Source organism: Podarcis tiliguerta, assembly GCF_965153285.1.
Source record: "Podarcis tiliguerta genome assembly, chromosome: Z".
In the NCBI taxonomy this organism is placed as follows: Eukaryota; Metazoa; Chordata; class Lepidosauria; order Squamata; family Lacertidae; genus Podarcis; species Podarcis tiliguerta.
Genome location: NC_139553.1, coordinates 2,984,498 through 3,004,727, shown reverse-complemented (window position 1 = coordinate 3,004,727; position 20,230 = coordinate 2,984,498). Strand labels below are relative to the sequence as shown.

General features: G+C 47.4%; 1 protein-coding gene across 2 annotated transcripts in view; it reads right to left on the bottom strand.

Moving 5' to 3' along the window:
* Positions 1-20,230, bottom strand: part of ENTPD2 (ectonucleoside triphosphate diphosphohydrolase 2) — a 39,294-nt gene that overhangs the window by 6,026 nt on the left and 13,038 nt on the right. Inside the window, exons 2-6 of one of the 2 annotated variants that reach the window (XM_083423110.1) lie at positions 11,026-11,143; positions 6,296-6,446; positions 4,246-4,405; positions 3,602-3,829; positions 2,686-2,955 (exon numbers count right to left, since the gene is read on the bottom strand). In XM_083423110.1, the coding sequence (XP_083279236.1) occupies positions 2,686-2,955; positions 3,602-3,829; positions 4,246-4,405; positions 6,296-6,446; positions 11,026-11,143 (927 nt within the window). Of the gene's footprint in view, positions 1-2,685; positions 2,956-3,601; positions 3,830-4,245; positions 4,707-5,059; positions 6,447-11,025; positions 11,144-20,230 lie in introns of both variants that reach the window. The other variant, XM_083423111.1, reaches the window with a different exon arrangement.

The following is a 20,230-nucleotide window of genomic DNA, read 5'->3' as shown; positions in this document are numbered from 1 at the left end:
GAAGGTGAGGAGGGTGTGGCATACCACTGGTCGCACTTCCTGGTCATTATAATGATCAATTTCATTTCATTATTATTTATTATTTTTTTTTAAAAGGACCTATTTACATAGCACCAAGCTAAACCATGGAACTCCCTCCGGCAGAGGTACTGCTGGTTTGCAACTTGGATGGCCTTAAAGGAGGACAAATTTATGTAGGGGGGGGGGCTATAAGTGGCCCCTATCCATGATGACTATGCTCCGACTCCACAGTCAGAGGCAGAAATGCTTCTTAATACCAGTTGTGTCAGGGCCGGTCAGGTGTAGGTCAGCAACAGTACCATAAATGCTATGAGACCAGTGAAGTTAATTCTTCATTCAAGGAGACAGACCACAGCTCCAGCCCAGTGGTCTCAGCAACGCTTTCTAGGAGGTCTTCCCCTGATGAAGCAGTTGTGAGGACTGAAGGTCCCCCCCCCCTTCCCAGGGGCTCCTCCTCTCCAGGAACTTTCCCACACAGTCTTAGGCCACGTCTCCGCATATTTGATTTCTCTGTGTGTTCTGGACCAGAGGGGAAGGTTGCTGGTCAAAGCAGGAGTGGGAGACTCCCTGGCATCAGCTACTGCCTTGGAGTCTGATCTGTGCTCTGCCACAGCCACTTCTCACTCACCAAACCCAGTCTCCCCTCCTGCTTCTGACACCTCCTCCTCCCAGTCTGCTCCCTCTTCTCCCTCTGACCACTCAGGGTCCTCCTGACACCAATCCCCTGGCTTTCAGCCTTCTTCCCCTGCCTCCCACCACTTCTCTGAATCCAGCCAGTCCATGACACGTTGCTGGAAAGCACAGAAGGGGAGACAGCTCTTGCACGAAGGTCCTGCTGGTGGGCTTCTCATAATAGACTTTTAAGTTACAGGGAACCAGGCAGAGGGCCTTCTCAGTGGTGGCACCCGCCCTGTGGAACGCCCTCCCACCAGATGTCAAAGAGAAGAACAACTACCAGACTTTTAGAAGACATCTGAAGGCAGCTCTGTTTAGGGAAGCTTTTAATGTTTGATGCATTACGGTATTTTAATATTCTGTTGGAAGCCGCCCAGAGTGGCTGGGGAAGCCCGGCCAGATGGGCGGGGTATAAATAATAAATTATTATATTATTATTATTATTTTGCTTGGCCACTTTGAGGACAGCATGCTGGACTAGATGGGCTGCAAGCTCTTCTAATGCCCTTATTTTACTTAATATCTTGTGGTCATATGCTGAGGTTAGGACTCATGAGCCAGGGTTGTAGTACTGTCTGACAGTGCCCGGGGGGCGGGAGCAAGTGTGCACTCCCCCTGGGGGGTGGGGATGGAGCCTGCTTACCCAGCCCTCACCATTGCCACCACTAGACGGGGGCACAGCATGGAGGGTCTCTTTACCCTCCGCACCACCCCTGCCTGGCATGGAAGCGGCCGCCCGTCTGTGTTCATGCAACTCCCTTCAGCTGGCAGCCAGGTGCTCGCATGCCAAGCACATGAGGGGGGCACCTGGTCCCCCCCCCAAGATTCTGCACCCGGGGACACAGCCCCCCTGCCCTCCCCCTCTACACCACTGTCATGAGCAATAGACTGTGGTGTGTTTTTTGTTTATTTGTTTCAACCCAGTTATTGGCTTAATCAGCCGCAAAGTTGCTGAAACATCCAAATCGAGCAGAGGTTATTATTTAAACCCATTGGCCGCTGCCAATATATGGATAGCAAAGTGTTGTTTTCATTAAATAAATAGGCCTGACAGCCAATAACTAACTGTCATGGTAAGTTTTGGGAAATGCTAGAATCCATTAAGTTTCCTAGTTAAATGCACTTTATGCAGAAGAGAGTTTGGAAAACATTTCCAGAAGGAAGGGACTAATTTGGCAAAATGTTACCACGGCTACAGAAAATATTCGTGGAGGTGTTTTACTGAGATGCCTTTTGTTTTATAATGCTGAATGTTTTATAAATGTATTTGAATAACACCCCTCTCTGCCCATGTATTCTTCCCACCTTCCAAATTCAAGAATTAAAAGTCTACAGGGGCCTAGCAGTGGTCCATGGGCCACAGGTCAGAATCCTGTAAGCAGGTGGAAAGATGCACACCGCATGGACCAATGGTGCAAACAAACAATATCCCAAATTGTTTAGGGGAAAATGGGGTGTTATTCAAACATTCCCCAGTAGGGGGCAGTAGTTTACAAAATCCCTGAAACTAGAAAACAGAGACGCAGGTATTCATTTAAGTAATCCAAATGAATGAATTGTTCATACAGTCACAGACCAATAAAAGTAGACACACAAAACAAAGCATCATAGGAGCCAACTCCTAGGGGCCAAGGTCCCTTCAGCCCCCCAATAAAATATTTGAGAGGGCCACCACTACCCCCAAAGTTGACGGGGGTTGCCATTTAAATGCTGTGTGTGCACTGCATTTTGTTACTTATTATGTGGAGCAGGGTTTATCTGCGGACTCCCCCCACCCCTGAAATATTTTATTCAAGTTGCCCCCTTCCCCTTAAATCCTTTGCAAGACCCTGATTAATTGGCGGCAAATGCAATGCGCTCTGCACATGCCCAGAGGCACCCCTTTCCATCTGTGCTTTGTGTATTCTGAATACTGGTCCTGCTATTTGAGCCAAGGCTCAAAGTACGCCTCCCTTCTCCCATGACATTCCGCCGCCTTGAGCTACTCACGATGAAGTTCCCTGTGACACTTGGCTGGAAGACGTGGTCAAAGGAGCAGTGGGAATAGGGGCACGGAGTAAACTGGAAGAGGCTTTCCACGTGCTGCTGGCACTTGGCTGCATTTCCAGAGCCGCTCATGTTGACTATAGCGGTGGGGAAGTAGCTGGTCGGCTTCTCCGCTTCAGTGCATGGCGAGTCATAGATGCTTCCCGCTGTGAAGTTCTTCCAGTATCCTGTGGGCCAGCAGGGGTTGCTCACCTGGAGAACATACCTTTCGGCCTGTTGTGGGTGAAAATAACCAGTCTGAGTCAACCAACCAAACACCAGGCCCTTTGGGATTCTCTGGAGTTTGTAAAAAGTAAAGGTAAAGGGACCCCTGACCATTAGGTCTAGTCGCGGACGACTCTGGGGTTGCGGCACTCATCTCGCTCTATAGGCTGAGGGAGCCGGCGTTTGTCCGCATACAGCTTCCAGGTCATGTGGCCAGCAGGACTAAGCCGCTTCTGGCGAACCAGTGCAGCGCACAGAAACGCCGTTTACCTTCCCGCTGGAGCTGTACCTATTTATCTACTTGCACTTGATGTGCTTTCGAACTGCTAGGTGGGCAGGAGCTGTGTCTGAACAAAGGGAGCTCACCCCGTCGTGGGATTCGAACCGCCAACCTTCTGATCAGCTAGCCATAGGCTCTGTGGTTTAGACTGCAGTACCACCTGCGTCCCCTGGAGTTTGTACTATCATTGAATTGTGGAGTTGGAAGGGACTCTGAGGGTCACCCAGTCCAACCCTCTGCAATGCAGGAATCTCAACTAAAGAATCCCTGGTAGACAGCCAATGAAGGAAAGTCCAGAGGAAGCCTCTTACCACTGGAAATTTTGTACTAGGATGGCAGCCTCCAGATGTCTCACCTCCAACCCTACTCCCTTACCTTCAGCACCTTGGACAGAAGCTTCTTCAGGATCTGGTCCCTGCCGTAGCAGAGGAAACTGTGTGTGTAGACCTTGTAGGTCTGCCCGTACAGCCGCAGCATCACCTCGTTGGCCGGTGTCTCGATAGTCTCTTTTGTCTCAAAGGTGATTTGGGTGGAAGCTCCTCCCAGGTCCATGGCACCCACGGTCTTCTTCTTGGGATGGACCCACTGTCCAATCCACCCGTACTGAATTAAAAGGAACAAGAATGGTCACCTTAAAGGAGCTGCCTTCGAAGCACAGAACTGGCCTTCTGGCTCTTGACTTAGTTTGCCAGAGCACCCAAATGCTCATCCTTTCTACAAGGCATGCTTTTTTCTCTGCATGGTGAGTTTCTCTTATGAGGAACCTGTGCCCTGGCAGATGTTGGTGGACCAACTCCCTCCACCCCTGAGCACTGGGCCTGCAGGCAGGAGCTGATGTGAGCTGGAGTCCAGCAGAACCCAGAGGGAACCTCTCCGGCTTTAACCATTGTATGCAAAGCCTTTGGGGCGACAGAAACTGCTCTGTCGCAATGTCCTGTTCCACACCTGGCAGTGAATGACTTTGGTTCACGTTTAATATAGTAAAAAGGGGTCGGGGATAGAAAGAAAGACTCTTCTACCTTGATGAAGTTCTCCAGGAGGTAGTTAGCTGTGACCCAGCCAAACACACCCTCATCCTCTCCGCTCAGGATCTTCGCTCCACGGAAGTCAAAGGGGTACTGCTTCATAGTGGAGCTCACAGCTGCAAGGACCCTGTCCGAAGCCTCGGGGTCAGTGAGACTGCCCAAAAAACAACAAGAACATTTGTTTAGATCAGGCTGCAAGTTGGACACCAGTGACCCAAGCAGCCAGCTAGATTCATGGGTGCAGAAACATGGGAACCTAGGAAGCTGCCTTATAGTGAGTCCAACCATTGGTCCACCTCGCTCAGTACTGTCTGCACTAACTGGCAGCAGCTGTCCAGGGTTTCAGGCAGGGGGTGTCTCACAAGCGTACCTGGAGATGACAGGGATTGAACCTGGGACGTTCTGATTGCAGGGCAGATGCTACCACTGAACTAAGGCCCTTCCTTCAACTCCCCCTAGGTAAAGGTAAAGGGACCCCGACCATTAGGTCCAGTCACGGACGACTCTGAGGTTGTGATGCTCATCTCGGTTTATTGGCCGAGGGAGCCAGCGTACAGCTTCTGGGTCATGAGGCCAGCATGACTAAGCCACTTCTGGTGAACCAGAGCAGTGCACGAAAATGCCATTTACCTTCCCGCCAGAGCGGTACCTATTTATCTACTTGCACTGGCATGCTTTCAAACTCCTAGGTTGGCAGCAGCTGGGACAGAGCAATGGGAGCTCACCCCGTCGCGGGGATTCGAACCACTAACCTTCTGATTGGCAAGTCCTAGTTTCTGGACACAGCACCACCTGTGTCTCTCCCTACTCAACAGCAAATAGTGCAAAGCAGACAAAACTGAACTGGGTGGCGAGTGTTGTCTTGTTGCTGTTGTTGTTCATTCATTGCATTTCTATGCTGTTTTATATTTTTAAGGGGGGGGGGCCTCAGTGCTGTCTACCACACTGAAGCATCAAATAAAACAATCCAGAATAAAACACTGCTGAAGAAAGTCAAACATTCAGAGCAACATTCAAAGCAACAGGAAACTAAAATATAATCCAAAAGATTCAAAGTGAAAGGAAGTCAAATATAAAATTAACCTTCGAAACAGCATAATTAACAAGAGAATAAAATATTATCATAAGCATATTGTTAACAGTTTGGGGGGCCTGTTAGAACCCCAATGCACACACACTGATTGCTCATGTGCACACAGCATACTCACTGGGCACTGGTGATGGTCAACACCCTTCAAAGAAACTGTGGGCATGAGCAATTGTGATCAGCGCTACGTGTGCAAATTTAACAATTTGATCTTTTAGTGTGGCAGCACCTACACAGATGTTTAGAGAGTTGGTGCAAAGTTTTGATTTGTTTTTACTCTGTTGTTACTCTAACTTTTCGAAAGTCTTAAATTGTTTTTCTTATTGACAATTTTATTGATTTTTCTTTTTTTGTGAACTGTTTTGCAGTGTGTGTGTGTGTGTGTGTGTGTTTTACAATCAAGAGGGGTATAAATTTTCTGAAACAAAATAAATAAAATAAATGTGTAATCCTATGTGGCAGAGATAAATCATGCTCCAAAATAATAATAAAGTGGGTTATAATTGCAAAATTTAAACACACATGCAAACACACAAGCATGCATGTGATATTCAAAAGTTAAAATGCATGAAAGGGGTGTGTGTGTGTGTGTGTGTGTGAGTGAGAGAGAGAGAGAGAGAGAGAGAGAGAGAAAGAGAGAGAGAGAGGTTCCTCCCCCGCCTTGTAATACTAGAATTAAGTTGATGGGCAGCAGGTTCAAGCAAACGATGGAACTCACTGCCACAAGATACCACTGGCTTAGGTGGCTTCAGAAAGAGACTAGACAAATTCAAGGGAGGAGGAGGAGCCAGTCATGATGGTTGTCTGGAGCCCCCAGCTTTAGAGGCAGTCTACCTCTGAAAGCCAGTTCCTGGGGAGCTGCAGCCATGACAACCAGTGATGAGGATGACATGGCAATGATAGACAGAAGCATGAAAAAATGCCCCGAGACGCCAGCCTAGGCTACGGAGTTCTCACTTGAGCAGTCGCATGCCGGCCGTGGCTCCCAGGTACAGAGGGGTGGCTGCATGCCTCTCCTTCGGAACATCATTCTGGGCCTGGTCAAGACACGCCTGCAAGCTCCGTCCAGCTGCTGAGGGGTCTGCAACGTAGCTGGAGATGCCACCACCTGCGGATTCAACCAGAGACAAAGCCATCATTCCCAGTCTAGGGGCACAGTAGGGGATGGGCATTCGAAGGAGAAGGTGGCACTGACCATGCCAGTTGGTCATTGGTCAGAGGGAGCCTCTCTGGAAGTGAATTCCCAGCGCCAATCAGCCAATGGCACAGAAAGTACATCTTCAGAGGTGGCTTCTGTCACCTCCAATCACACAGTGACCGCCACTGAACTCCGCAGGTGTCAATCGTCTGGTGCCATGGTGACATCAAGTGGTTGGCAGGTGGGTGGTGTGGTGTGGTGGGTGGCCGTATTGACGTAGGCATAAGCAGGAACATAGGCCTTTGATCTATTTAGCTCAGGCCTTTGATCTATTTAGCTCAGTATTGTCTACACTGATTGATAGCAATGGCTCTCCAGGATTTCAGACAGGGAGCCTGGAGATGCCACTGAGGAGTGAACACCTGGGACCTTCTGCTGCAAGGAAGATGCTCTACCATTGAGCCATGGCCATCCCCTTGAGACAGTGTTCCAAAGAACATCTGAAATTAGACTCTCTGTGTTAGGGTTCATCCACACTTCCTCTGGTCCCTGACCTAGAAAGCACGTCCAAGCAGTTTTCTGCTTGTTCCGCCACTTTCCCTGGGAAAACTCACTATTTGGAGCTGAATTGGAGCAAACGTTCATCTGCGGGGAAATCTGATTGATGTTTGCTCCAATTCAGTGGTAAAGAATGGGTTTTCCTGGGGGAAAGCAGCGGGACAAGCGGAAGTGTGGAGGAGCCCTTAGTTTCCTGTTTAGGTATATAGATTGCCATAGAACAGGGGTGTCAAACTCAAATTCATCAGGGGCCGCATCAGCAGTTTGGTCACCCTCAAAGGGCCGGTTGTATCTGTATGTGTCCACTCTTTATTATCATAAATTACTGTCACTGCATTCAATTATTACTGTTTTTTGTAATAATGTAAGCATGCGCTCAATATAAAAACAAGTGGAGATTTCCTGAATGCATGTAAAGTGGAGGTTTCCTGTGTAGAACAGCTGGCGCCGCTAGAGGGCAGACGTTCTCTGGCTTGTAGGCTGCCGCGCATGCGCTGAAGAGGCGGCTTTCTTGTGTCAAAAAAAAACCAGCGAGAATAAAAGGTGAAGGCTGGCGGCCGGCGGCCGCCGGCGGCTACACGGGCCACATGACGAGGTCTGGCGGGCCGGATTCGGCCCACGGGCCTTGTGTTTGACACCCATGCCCTAGAACATAGAAAGCTGCCTCATATGGAGTCAGACTATTGGTCTTGTCTACACTCAGTATTGTCTACACTGACTGGCAATAGCTCTCAAGAGTTTCAGGCACGGAGTCTCTCCTAGCCCTACTTTGAGATGCTAACAAACCATTCTACGTTCTAAATCTTATATTAATAAACCAAAAATTGAGAGAGCTATGTACAAGATCTACTACAGAAGTCACAAACAGAAAACTCATTCAAATTGTGTCCAAAAGCAAGATTCAAAGTTCCTTTAGCCAGGCTCCTGCAGATATCAACAAAGTTAAGTTTGATCAAACGTTGATATCTTCGTTGATATCTTATCTTCGTTGATATCTGACCCTTGAATGTAACATCGCCGACACTTCGTTTGATCAAACTTACCTTTGTTGATATCTAACAGGAGCCTGGCTAAAGGAACTTTAAAGACTGAATCTTCCTTTTGGACACAATTTGAATGAGTTTTCTGTTTGTGGCTTCTGTAGTAGATCTTGTACATAACTCTCTCAATTTTTGGATTATTAATATAAGATTTAGAACATAGAATGCTTTGTTAGTGTTTTGTGTGCCGCTTATGTGCTGCTTACTTCATACTGGTCTACTATGAGAATTGGCAGCATAAGTTCATTTTTTCACTACTTTGAGATGCTGGCAGGGATTGAACCTACAACCTTCCGCTTGCAAGGCAGGTGCTCTGTCAGCTGAGCTATGACTCTTCCATAGGTCACATGGATAGGGAGCCTACATGTGAGAAGATGTAAGCAGAGTGTGTGCAATGATATCGTTAGGAGAATCTGCATCGCCCCAACACTGACTGGGTGGCCGTTCAGAGAGGGGGCTGGAGGGCACAGCAGAAAGGCCAGGCCAGGCTTCAGGGCCCAGGGCGGGGATCCATGCGTGGGGTAGCCTGGCTCGCACCCCCTCAAAATCATGTGCCCAGGGCTACAGCACCCCTGGCCCTCCCCACCATATGGAGGGAATGCCTCCATATAAGCCTGTGTAATTTATGGGGCTGGGGGCCCCACTTTTGTGGGTTCCCAGTGGCCACTGCTCTGAGCAAGTAAAGTTGCCTTAAACATCACAGTGGCATGGTTACTGACGAAATTTACTACACCACCATTTGGATAAAGTCCTCCTAAAGGTAAAGGGACCCCTGACCATTAGGTCCAGTTGTGGCCGACTTTGGGGTTGCGGCGCTCATCTCGCTTTATTGGCCAAGGGAGCCGGCGTACAGCTTCCGGGTCATGTGGCCAGCATGACTAAGCCGCTTCTGGTGAACCAGAGCAGCACACAGAAATGCCGTTTACCTTCCTGCAGGAGTGGTACCTATTTATCTGCTTGCACTTTGACGTGCTTTTGAACTGCTAGGTGGGCAGGAGCAGGGACCGAGCAACGGGCTCACCCCGTCACGGGGATTCGAACCGCCGACCTTCTGATCGGCAAGGCCTAGGCTCTGTGGTTTAACCTACAGCGCCACCCGCATCCCAAAGTCCTCCTAGCTTTCCCCAAAGTTGTGTAGAGCCAGCATGAAATGGCCAGGAGATTAACTTGTGCCCTTTACATCGCCGTGGCACGCCCTGTTGAGCCACCCTCTGGGTCCCAAAACCATTTGTTGGTTTGGCACGGGCAGAGCACCCACCTGGCTCTCTGCCTGGCCTCCCATTGTGACATCTTATTTTATGTTTTGAAAACAAGCACCTGGGCCTTTTGTGCCATTTGCCCAGCCGATGCCAGCTCTGGAACAGAGACCACATTGCCTTAAAAAAAGAAAAGGAAGTTGGCACTAAAGATTTCAAAGCAGGTGGGCGAGGCTGGTTCTTTGTCTGGCGCTCCGTGGGAAAAGGGAAAGGGAGAAAATAGTGGACCGGCCAACCCAGCTTCTCCTGTGGCATGTCCACTGTACAAAAGCCAGATTGGAAAGCTCAGACAATGGCCAGATCAGAGCCAGCCGCCACAACGCACTCCCAAGGCAGGCGCCACCACTTTGACCCAAGAAGGAACAAGTGCCACATTGCGCAAGATGGAATCCTAGAGTTGTGCTCTTAATAATAATACTAAATTTTTATTTATACCCCGCCCTTCCTGGTTCAGAAGACCGGGCTCAAGGTGGCCAACAACAAATTCAAAACACTTAATTGATGCAACAAAAAATAGCATAAAATACAGTACAAAACATGAATAATAATAAATTCAGAATTCAAAAATCAATTTAGGGGGGGAAATCCATCCAATAAACATTAGATGATCACCAGGGCTAGCTGGCCAAATTAGTCCCATTTGGGCCAGTGAGGAGACCAGGGGAGAATTAGCTGTGGGATCCCAGAGTGGGTAATCTTCATAAAAAAGGGAGGGAAGGAAGGGGAATAAAAGATCAGGCTAAGTTCAAATTAAAAGCCAGGTGGAAGAGCTCTGTCTTACAGGCCCTGCGGAAGGAAGTGAAATCCTGAAGGACCCTGGTCTCATGGGACAGAGCATTCCACCAGGTCGGAGCCATCACTGAGAAGGCCCTGGCCCTGGTGGAGGATAGTCTGACTTCCTTAGGGCCTGGAACCTCTAAACTATGGTTATTCATGGACCTTAAGGTCCTCTGTGGGGCACAACAGGAGAGGCCGTTGTCTGCTGCATCTTTGCAAGTGTCTTCCAATCAGGGCTGCAGATAATTCTGCCACATCACTAACTCAGAGGCAACTTGAGCCCAATTAAGAAGAATGGTGATTTCTGACCAGAGTTCCCATTGCCCCTCCATGAGTCAATGCTCTCTCCCATCTTCCCTCAGGTAGAAATGCAGGAGTTTGTTTTCTCCTGGGGCAGGTCATTTTCTGTCACTGCGCCAGAGAGTTTTTCAAGGACAAGAGTAGACCATCGCTTCAATGTTAATTGCGTAATTAAAGTGAGACTTAATTCTCCTTTGAGAAAATAGGTTTCCTTGGTGCAGAAAAGATACAGGTGGGTCTGAGTTAAAGGAGGGTCCTCTAACAAGTTCCAGGCTGTGGCAACAAGCAGAGTCGACTGCAGATCTTTCGTAAGCCTAACCGGCTGACCAGCTAAGATTTAAGGTAATCTGCTTGTAGCTTGCGAAACCTAGGACCTGTGGTACTTTAACTTGCCAACAAACCGCGACATCTGTTGAAGAACTGAGTGTTGTTGCCTCCAATTGCAGACAGAACCCTCTAATTTCAAAATGATTTTTAAAGGTAAGCTGCCAGCCAGATGCCCCAACTCCCCAATTCTACAATACATTCCCATTCTGTTAACAGCATGATGGGAGCTGCAGTAAGGGTAGTGCGCCCCCTGAAGGCTGGGATGCCTAACTGCACACAAGCCACACTTACCTTCTACATCGCACATGCTGTGCTGACTAACGATTCCAGTGTCATTCTCCTTGTCTGCAGGCCACTTGTAGACGAACATGGCAGTGTGGGAAGATCCGGCATCCAAAACAATTCCATACTGGGCACAAACAGAGAAGGGGGGAATGTTAGCTTCAGACGGAACTCTGGATTACAGATGGCCAAGCCCTGAAACTCAAAAGGTGACTCTTGACAAGAGGCTTCTCTGCCTCACAGATTAAACCACCTCACAGGGCTGTTGTGAAGATCCAGCAAGAGGAAAAACCCACCTGTCCGTCCCAACCAAGAGGCATAGCTGTCAACTTTTCCCTTTTCTTGCAAGGAATCCTATTCGGAATAAGGGAATTTCCCTTTTAAAAAGGGAAACGTTGACAGCTATGCCAAGAGGTAGCAGGCACGGGTGTGCCATTTAAAGGGGCTCAATGGCTAAGTATTATATTTAACATATTACAAGAGGAGAAAATGATTGGAATTTATGAAACGATGCATAGCATGGGGAAAGCTATGCATTTCCCTGGCTCTTTCGTAATGCTAGAACTCATGACATCCGATGGAGCTGAATGCTGGAAGCTTCAGGACAGATAAGAGAAAGCCCTTCTTCACGCAGTGCAAAGTCCAACTGTGGAACTCCCCCCTGCAGGAGGCAGTGGGGGCTACCAACCTGGGTGGCTTTAAAAAAAAGGAGCAGTCAAATTCATGGAGAAGAAGAGGACTATCAAAGGCTACAAGACACCATGCCTCTATTCTGCCTCCACCGTCAGAGGCAGGAATGCTTCTGAATAATGCCAATTGCTGGGGGACACAGAAGGGGAGGGGGCTTTGGCGTTCAGGTCCTACTTGCAGGTTTTTCCATTGGGGCACCTGGTTGGCCACTGTGAGAACAGGATGCTGGAGGGGCCCCAGGCCTGGCCCAGCAGGCTCTCCTTCTGTTCTCATAAATATTAGCGTATTTTTCGCTCTATAAGACGCACCCGACCATAAGGCACACCTAGTTTTTAGAGAAGGAAAACAAGAAAGCAATGCAAAACCTCTTGAGCAAAGAGGAAGGAGGGATCCCTCTTCACTCAGGAGGCTTTGCGTGGCTATCGCTGAAGCCAGGAGAGCAAGAGGGATCACTGCGCACCGATCCCTCTCGCTCTCCTGGCTTCAGCGATAGCTGCGCAGCCTGCATTCGCTCCAGGAGACGCACACACATTTCCCCTTACTTTTAGGAGGGGGAAAGTGTGTCTTATAGAGCGAAAAATACGGTGCATTTTTAACCACAGTGGAAGAGCAATCTCTGGGTTCAGTCCTACTCCTGCCTTGCAGAGCTTCTTTCACTTCCGGTTTAGGAGCAAATGGTGAGAGAAAATAAAAATTAAGAATGTTGTGGGGGAGGGGGTAAGTATAATTCCTGGATGGTGGTTATCCCCTAAAAGCCCCCGCCCTTACTGTTACAGTCCCTCCCTCAATCATGAAACTCACTGGGTGACATTTAGGACAGTCACTCCTTTCTCTCTTGCCCCCTACCTTGCAGGGTTGATGTGAGGAAGTGAAGTGGGTACCTGATGACTTTCTGGGCTCTCCTTCATTGGAGGCTTTTAAACAGAGGCTGGGTGGCCGTCTGTCATGAATAGTTTAGCTGTGGTTCCTGCATTGCAGGGGGGGTTGGACTAGATGACCCTTGGGGTCCCTTCCAACATTATGGTTCTATGAAAACTATGCATGCAGCCCCAAGAGTGATGGTAGGATTAAAAAATAATAATGAATATATAAAATAAATATAATTTATTTAATTGAATTTGAATTAATTGAATTTGAATTAATTAATTGAATTTGAATTAATTTAATTTAATTTAATTTAATTTAATTTAGAGAGGACATAGGTAAAGGCTTTCCAAATGCACACACAGAAAGGAACCAGGACTGAATGCGGATCCCCTGGGGGCTGGATCCCATTGTGTTTCTCTGAGCAAGGAGAGTAGCCTCTGAGCACATGCAAAGTGCCACCATCTCTCTTCTGAATACCAGCAGGCAGCTCTCATATACCTTGGTTTAAGCGACAGGACTCCTGTTGGTTTGGGATGGGGAATGGAGCCGCCACACCCCTGTCTTTTAAAATGCAAACTGAGCTTTGCCCAGACTTAACTGTGCTTCAAGTGCAGGATTTCCATACAGGGATTACAAGGCTACTCACTTCAGAGCTGATATCCTGGACTTTGCTCTTTGCCAGAGAGCGTCCGGAAAGATTCAGCTGTCACCTGAGCAGAGAGACCCACAGCTCCTTCTCAAAACAGACCATGGCAGGAGAACGGCAGGGTTCTCAGCGGTTCCTGTCCTTTTGACCATCTATGGACTGAACAGCCATTCTATAAATAGGTCCTTTCTTCTCCCTCCTGCTTGCCAAGGCAAACCCCACCAAATGCCCGCAAAGAACAGGGAACTGAAACAGACAAGGCTTCTGCAGGGGGTGGAGAAGGGGAACACCCATCACCAATGAGAGATGCAAGAGGATTTCGGTCCTCATGTAAATGCAAACCTACCTAATTCACATTTCCCGAAGCAAGAAGGGAACTGAAACAGTTCTGGGTACCAGAACCTTAGTTTCCCTGAATCTTGCAGTGCAGCCTTTTGGCCAATCAAAAAGGCCAAACTGAAAACCATGCACAAATATGCATATATCAGTGCGCATTAAATAATTCACAGTGTAACGTACAAAACAAAATGCATTGTATTAGGGAAACTACAGACAGAAATGCATATATTAAGGAGAAAGGTGCACTGAGACACTGTTGAGTTTTCATGAGGGCATACAAAAATTATACTGCACTGTCAATAATTAGACTATACAGTCTATACAGCTCAATACTGCCTACACTGACTGGCAGGGACCCATCAGGCAGGGAGATTCTCCTAGCACTGCCTAGAGATGCCACTGGAGGCTGAACTTGTGAGCTTTTTACGCAAAGCAGGAGTTGCACCACTAAAGGGATGGAGGGGCAAGAGATCCAGTGCCCACTGCAAAAGAGGGCAGGGCAACAATGCCCCTGAATTGATCCATACACCTATATTACAGGTGAGGAATCCTGAAGCTAAGAGAGAAGCGATGAGCACAAGAACAGCAATGGAATAATTGATTATTACGACGACTTGGTGTTAAACTGTTTGGGAGCTGGAGAGCGTTTGCCCAGAGAATTTCCTTGTGCGGTGCAGGGGCCTTTGACACACCAAAGCCATGCAACCAGAATGTGGTGCTGAACTCAGAACTCCCTGATAGCCCCCTGAGTTAGCAGGAACTTCTGATAAGCCTTGGTCCAGTATAGCTGAAGGAGCGTCTCCACCCCCATCGTTCTACCCGGACACTGAGGTCCAGCACCAAGGGCTTTCTGGTGGTTCCCTCGCTGCGAGAAGCCAAGTTACAGGGAACCAGGCAGAGGGCCTTCTCGGTGGTGGCGCCCGCCCTGTGGAACACCTCCCACCAGATGTCAAAGAGATAAACAACTACAGTGGTGCCTCGCAAGACGAAATTAATCCGTTCCGCGAGTCTCTTCGTCTAGCGGTTTTTTCGTCTTGCGAAGCAACCCTATTAGCGGATTAGCGGATTAGCGCTATTAGCGGTTTAGTGGCTATTAGCGGCTATTAGCGGCTATTAAAGGCTTAAGGGATTAGCGGATTAGCTGCTAAAAGGCTATTAGCAGCTTAGCGCCTTAGAAAAAGGGGGTGGGGAGCGAAAAAACCCCTCAAGAATCGCAAGACATTTTCGTCTTGCGCAGCAAGCCCATAGAGAAATTCGTCCTGCGAAGCGCATTGAAAAACGGAAAACCCTTTCGTCTAGCGGGTTTTCCGTCTTGCGAGGCATTGGTCTTGCGGGGCACCACTGTACCAGACTTTTAGAAGACATCTGAAGGCAGCCCTGTTTAGTGAAGCTTTTAATGTTTGATGCATTACTGTGTTTTGATATTTTGTTGAGGGCTGCCCAGAGTGGCTGGGGAGGCCCAGCCAGATGGGCGGGGTATAAATAATAAATGATGATTATGATGATGATGATGATGATAAGAAGCTTGTAGGGGGGTAGGAAAGATTCCATTTGCCAGGCAATCTCAGATCCATTCCCAGATGGCAAAGTCCAGCAATGTCTGCCAAAAGGCCGGGTAGAAAGAAGGCAGTGGGACTAGATGACCCTTTGGGTCCCTTCCAACCCTACAATTCTATCATCAAGTGCATTTGCGTCAAATCATTCTCCCTGATTAGAAGAATACATAATGAAATGCACTTGCTTCAAATTGCCCTCCCCACTTAGAAGAATGGCCCTCAAGATTTTGCCACAATTGCAACTTAAAGACTTACACAGAAAGATAAACTATTATTTATTTAGAAAGCTGCCATCAAAGGAACAGAGTGCTTAAAAAAAGAGAGGCCCCTGCCTGTAAGGGCACGCTAGGGAGCAACCGGAAGCATCTGAGCATTTTCTTCCCAGTTAACCCTTCTGTTTCCCCCTTCTCAGAAATTCAGATTATCTGTCCTGTGGGGCATATGGGAATGTAGGAAAATTGACCACTGGGTCAATTTTGCTGCAGTTGTATCAGCTGAACTTTGTAAGGCACAGGCAGCGGGATGCTGTTGGCAACTCAAAGTAACCAAAAATTTTAAAAGGCCAATGCAATTCTAGGCTGCATCAATAGAAGCGTCCAAATCAAGGGAAGCACTAGTCTTGCTCTGTTCTGCCTTGGTTGGACCACACCTGGAGTCCTGCGTCCAGATCTGGGTACCACAATTTAAGAAGGATATTGGCAAACTGGAAGTCATGCAGACAAGGGCAACCAAGATGATCAAGGGCCTGGAAACTAAGCCTTATGAGGAGTGGTTGAAGGTGCTGTGTATGTTTAGCTTGGAAAAGAGGAGACTGATAGATGACAGGATAGCCATCTTCAAATATCTACAGGGAGGATGGAGCAAGCTTGCTTTCTGCTGCTCCGGAGGGTAGGACCCAAACCAATGGATTTAAACAACAAAAAAGGAGATGTTTACTAACCATCAGGAAGAGCTTTCTGGCAGTAAGGTCCATTTGGCAATGGAACAGGCTCCCTTGAAAGGTGGTAGACTCTCCTTCAGTTGAGATGTTCAAAGAAAGTTTGGATAGCCACCTGCCAGGGATTCTTTAGCTGTGATTCCTGCATTGTGGGGGGAGGGACTAGATGACCCTTAGGGTCCTTTCCAGCTCTAAGATTCTATTATTTTATTTAGCTACCCATCAATAAACATTTCTTGGGAATCTTACAGCAATATAGAAACCCAATACTTCACCAATTGGCTGTTCTTCTGTATTTGGGCTTGCTCCCGTGTCCAATGGGCAGGTTTCTTCCAGCCTTTGCCAACTTGGAGTCCCCACCCACCCACCGCCATTTTGGACCACATCTCCCATCAGCCCCTGCCAACACAGCCATCAGGAGGGCCGCAGGCTTTTGTTCATGGAACCACAGAAAACTGCCCTGGCCCACTAAGAAAACAACAACAACAACAGCTCATACTATCAGCATGAACGGAATCCTTGGACACATATCCCTTCCTCCTTTCCCTCAGCCGTCCCCTGGGGGCAGCCATTCCATCAGGCTGCCTCAGCAGGAGACATGGGATGCTTTGCCGAAAGACCAGCTGCACTAAGCACCTCCTTCCCTTGAACAGCGCCAGCATTTGGCCATTACAGAAACAACTGTTTAGGAGTTGGCGCCTGAGTTTCATTCCCACCCCCTTGTCCTTTGTGTGCCATGTTATATTCTGTTCTTTAGACTGCTAGCCTGTGGACAGGGACTGTCTAGTTTTAACTGAGTGTGTGTCAGCTACTCTGAGAGCTCTGTTTTATTTTTCTTCTCCCTCCCCTCCCCTCCCTCCCTCCCCCTTCTTCTTTTTCCTCTTTTTTCTTTCTTTCTGTTTCCCTTCTTGGTCTTTCTCTTTTTGATATGTTAAGAAAGAGATAAAAGTGTAATATGAAAACCTCAGTAAGTTAAAAGTGATGTTATGTAATTTTTTTTAAAAAAATTACTATTTATGTATTGTTAAAATTGGTTAATTGTAAAGGAATTGATGTAGCAACTACTGTGGTTCCCCCCCCCCCCTTTGTTAATGTTGAATTATAAATAAAGTATCATATCACAAAAAGAAAGAAAGAAAAGAAAAGAGCCTTTCTGGCCAGCAAGCACAAGCACTTGGGACATAAGTGCTCTAAATGAAAGAAACAAAAAGGATTATTAAATGGGAGGGAGATAAGCCGTCGCGTTCCAACAAGTAACAGCGCACAATGGAATGAAACAGCAGCTTGTGCTTTGCCACTGAAGGATGGTGGCGGCTGGCTATTGTCCAGCTCCACAAGGCAATGAGGCTGCCCGATGGAACCCAAGGATGCAAATAAGGCTCTTCTCTGTCAACTAGTGATAAGGAGACCGAAGCCTTGCAAAGCCATCTTGAAAACTCCCTCTCTTGTACTGGAATGAAGTTATATGGTTTTAGCAGAAATGTTGTAAAGAATTAAGCAAAAACTGATTGTTAATGGGCTAAAGTGGAAAATTTAAAGTTAGATTGTGTTAAGATAAGTTATAGAACAAAAAATTGAGAAAGAGGGAAAGGATTTGCTGAATTAGCTAATTTGAACTAGAATACAAAAAAGGGAGGTGTGAGGAAGTCGAGGAAACAAGTAAATGAAAGATAAAGATATGGAAATTGGATGTGTTTTTAAATGTTTTTGTTTCTTCTTGTTGTTTTGATGTATTGTTTTTTCTTTCTATTTTTGATGTATTGTTTGTTAAATTTTTTATTGCTTTTTCTCTCTCTCATACTTTCTTTTTGTAACTATAAAACTTCTAATAAATAGTATTAAAAAAAGAAAAAAGAAAACTCCCTCTCTTGACCTCTCAGGCTAAACCCACACTGCCGAGGCACCTAGAACCAGCTCCATTAGCGGGATATGGGACAGGGCCATCTCCAGATTTTGAGATGGGTGGGCTCTTCCTAGGTGAACCTCCCGCCACTGATGCTGTCCAGTCCACAGGAAAGCTCAGTCAGAGATGGCAAGGGAAACAGAGGCAGCTTGCTCACCTTCTGGACCCTCCTGTGCTACTTCAGAGTGAGAAACAGGCAGCAACAAACGAGAGGCAGCAGCCCTCCTTTGGAGGTGTGTGCATTGGAAAGTGCCCAGTGGTGCCAGCTCATGATTGCCAGCCCTCGTTTGGGGCTAGCACTCAGGGGCAGATGACATGCTTTGCAAGCAGGAGAGGTCCCACGTTCCATGTCTGCATCAGCTCTGGAAATTGCTCTCTCTGCTCACTGCCCTGGAGACTCACTGCCAAGCAGAGTAGGGACAATGGTTGGCTGGGTGGAATGGTATTCTGACTCATGAAACATGAGTACGTCAGAAGATGAACCCTCATGGATCAGGCCAAAGGCTCATCCGAGCCACCATCCTCTTGTCACAGTGGCCAGCCAAATGGGAAGCCCACAAGTAGAACCTGGGCACAACAGCAGCCTCCCTACCTGCAAGTCCCAGCATTTGGAGACATGCAGCCTCTGGCAATGGAGGTAGAACACAGCCATTGTGGCTGGTTGCCTCTGAGCGTCTGATCCTCCATGAATTTGTGTAAACGCCCCTTTTAAAGCCACCCTCCTCCTTCTGGGAGGGAAGTTCAGAGTTTAAGTTTAACTTTGCCCTGAGTGAACTACTCTCTTTTGTCTGTCCCTAATCTTCCAAGATTCACCTTCATTGGATCTGCCAGTTTATTTATGCAAAACAACAACAATAAAATAGAAATTAAAAAGGGGGGAAATGCAAGAAAAGGACAAGGCACACCATGACTTCAAAGAATAAAAGATTAAACAGTCCCAGAGTTCACATTAAGTATATTAAAGTTGCCAAATGTTCATAACTGCCATTGTTGTGTGTTTTGTAAGTCTTTGACTTACAAAACAGGCAAAATTATTGTGGTTTTCCTTTTCCTTGCATAAAGCTGATTCACTGCATCATTTTCTCTGCTGTTGCTAAAGTCCAAATCCTTCTGTACCAGGATGGTAAGTTTAGGTTATCAAAATCTTACCTGTGTCAAGCGGCGGCTCATCCAGCTGCAATTAGCAAATGCGGAATCAAGTCCTTAGACCTGATATCCTTGCTATGCCCCATAAACATAGACAGCAAAAATAATTCTGTATTATCACCTGTAGCACCAGTAGCAGTTCCTTATGCGCATCAGACCAAAACCCTCATATTGCAATGCGTTCCCGCCAGGGGTGGTAAAATGCTTTTTTCTAGTACGATGAGCAAAAAACCTCTGTCTGCTTTCCCTACACCAGAAGACTGAGCTAACAGAGAGACAGCTAAACTGCCATTCCCTCCTCCCAGAAGTCATCAACAATAATACAATTCTATGATTCTCTGGTTCTCAAATGACCTCCTTTCAGAAGAGCCCATCTGTTGATGGAACATGCTTCCATGTCAAAAGGCAGGGCAGCTGAACACTGTCTCAGAACCAGCAAGATAATCCCTGGAGGTCTTCATCGTTCTGGAAACCCTCTCCTGGTGAACAAAACGCAGCCAAGAATCACAGGACTGTAAGGGACCCCTCAGATTACATCCAAACTAAACCCATCATTGTTATTGTAGGCAGCGCCATTTGCTTGGAATTGCAAGTGGGGAGTGAGCTGCTGTTGAATTCAGGCCCTGCTTGCACACTTCCCATAATGAGCCTCTGGTTGGCCACTGTGAGAAGAGGATACTGGACTAGATGGGCCCCTCTGGTCAGATCCAGCTGCTGCAGGGCTCTTCTTAGGATAACGTTCTCAAATTTGCAACAATGCACACACAGCACCAGCCTTTCACCCTCCACTTTGCAGAGAACCTGGACGATCCAGTTCTGTGTCAAAAATCTGGTGGAGATTCTTGCAAATGGGTTTTTTTTTTCTTAATGCCTTCTGATTACTTAATACACACCTCAAGGGCAGTTAATTTTCTAGGGCGAGACTCGCCGGTTTGCTTTCAAGCAATAACTTGATTGTCCTAAAGAGGCTGCCCAGACAACATGACAGTATCCAGAGCAAGCAAAAAATGCCTTGTAACTGGTAACGTTGCTTCAGTTTCCTTCCAAACAAGTCCTGGCACCTCACTTACCCTAGTAGTGCCTGGCTCTGTCTTGACATGGGGAGAAATTCCATCCAGATCACCTTTAAA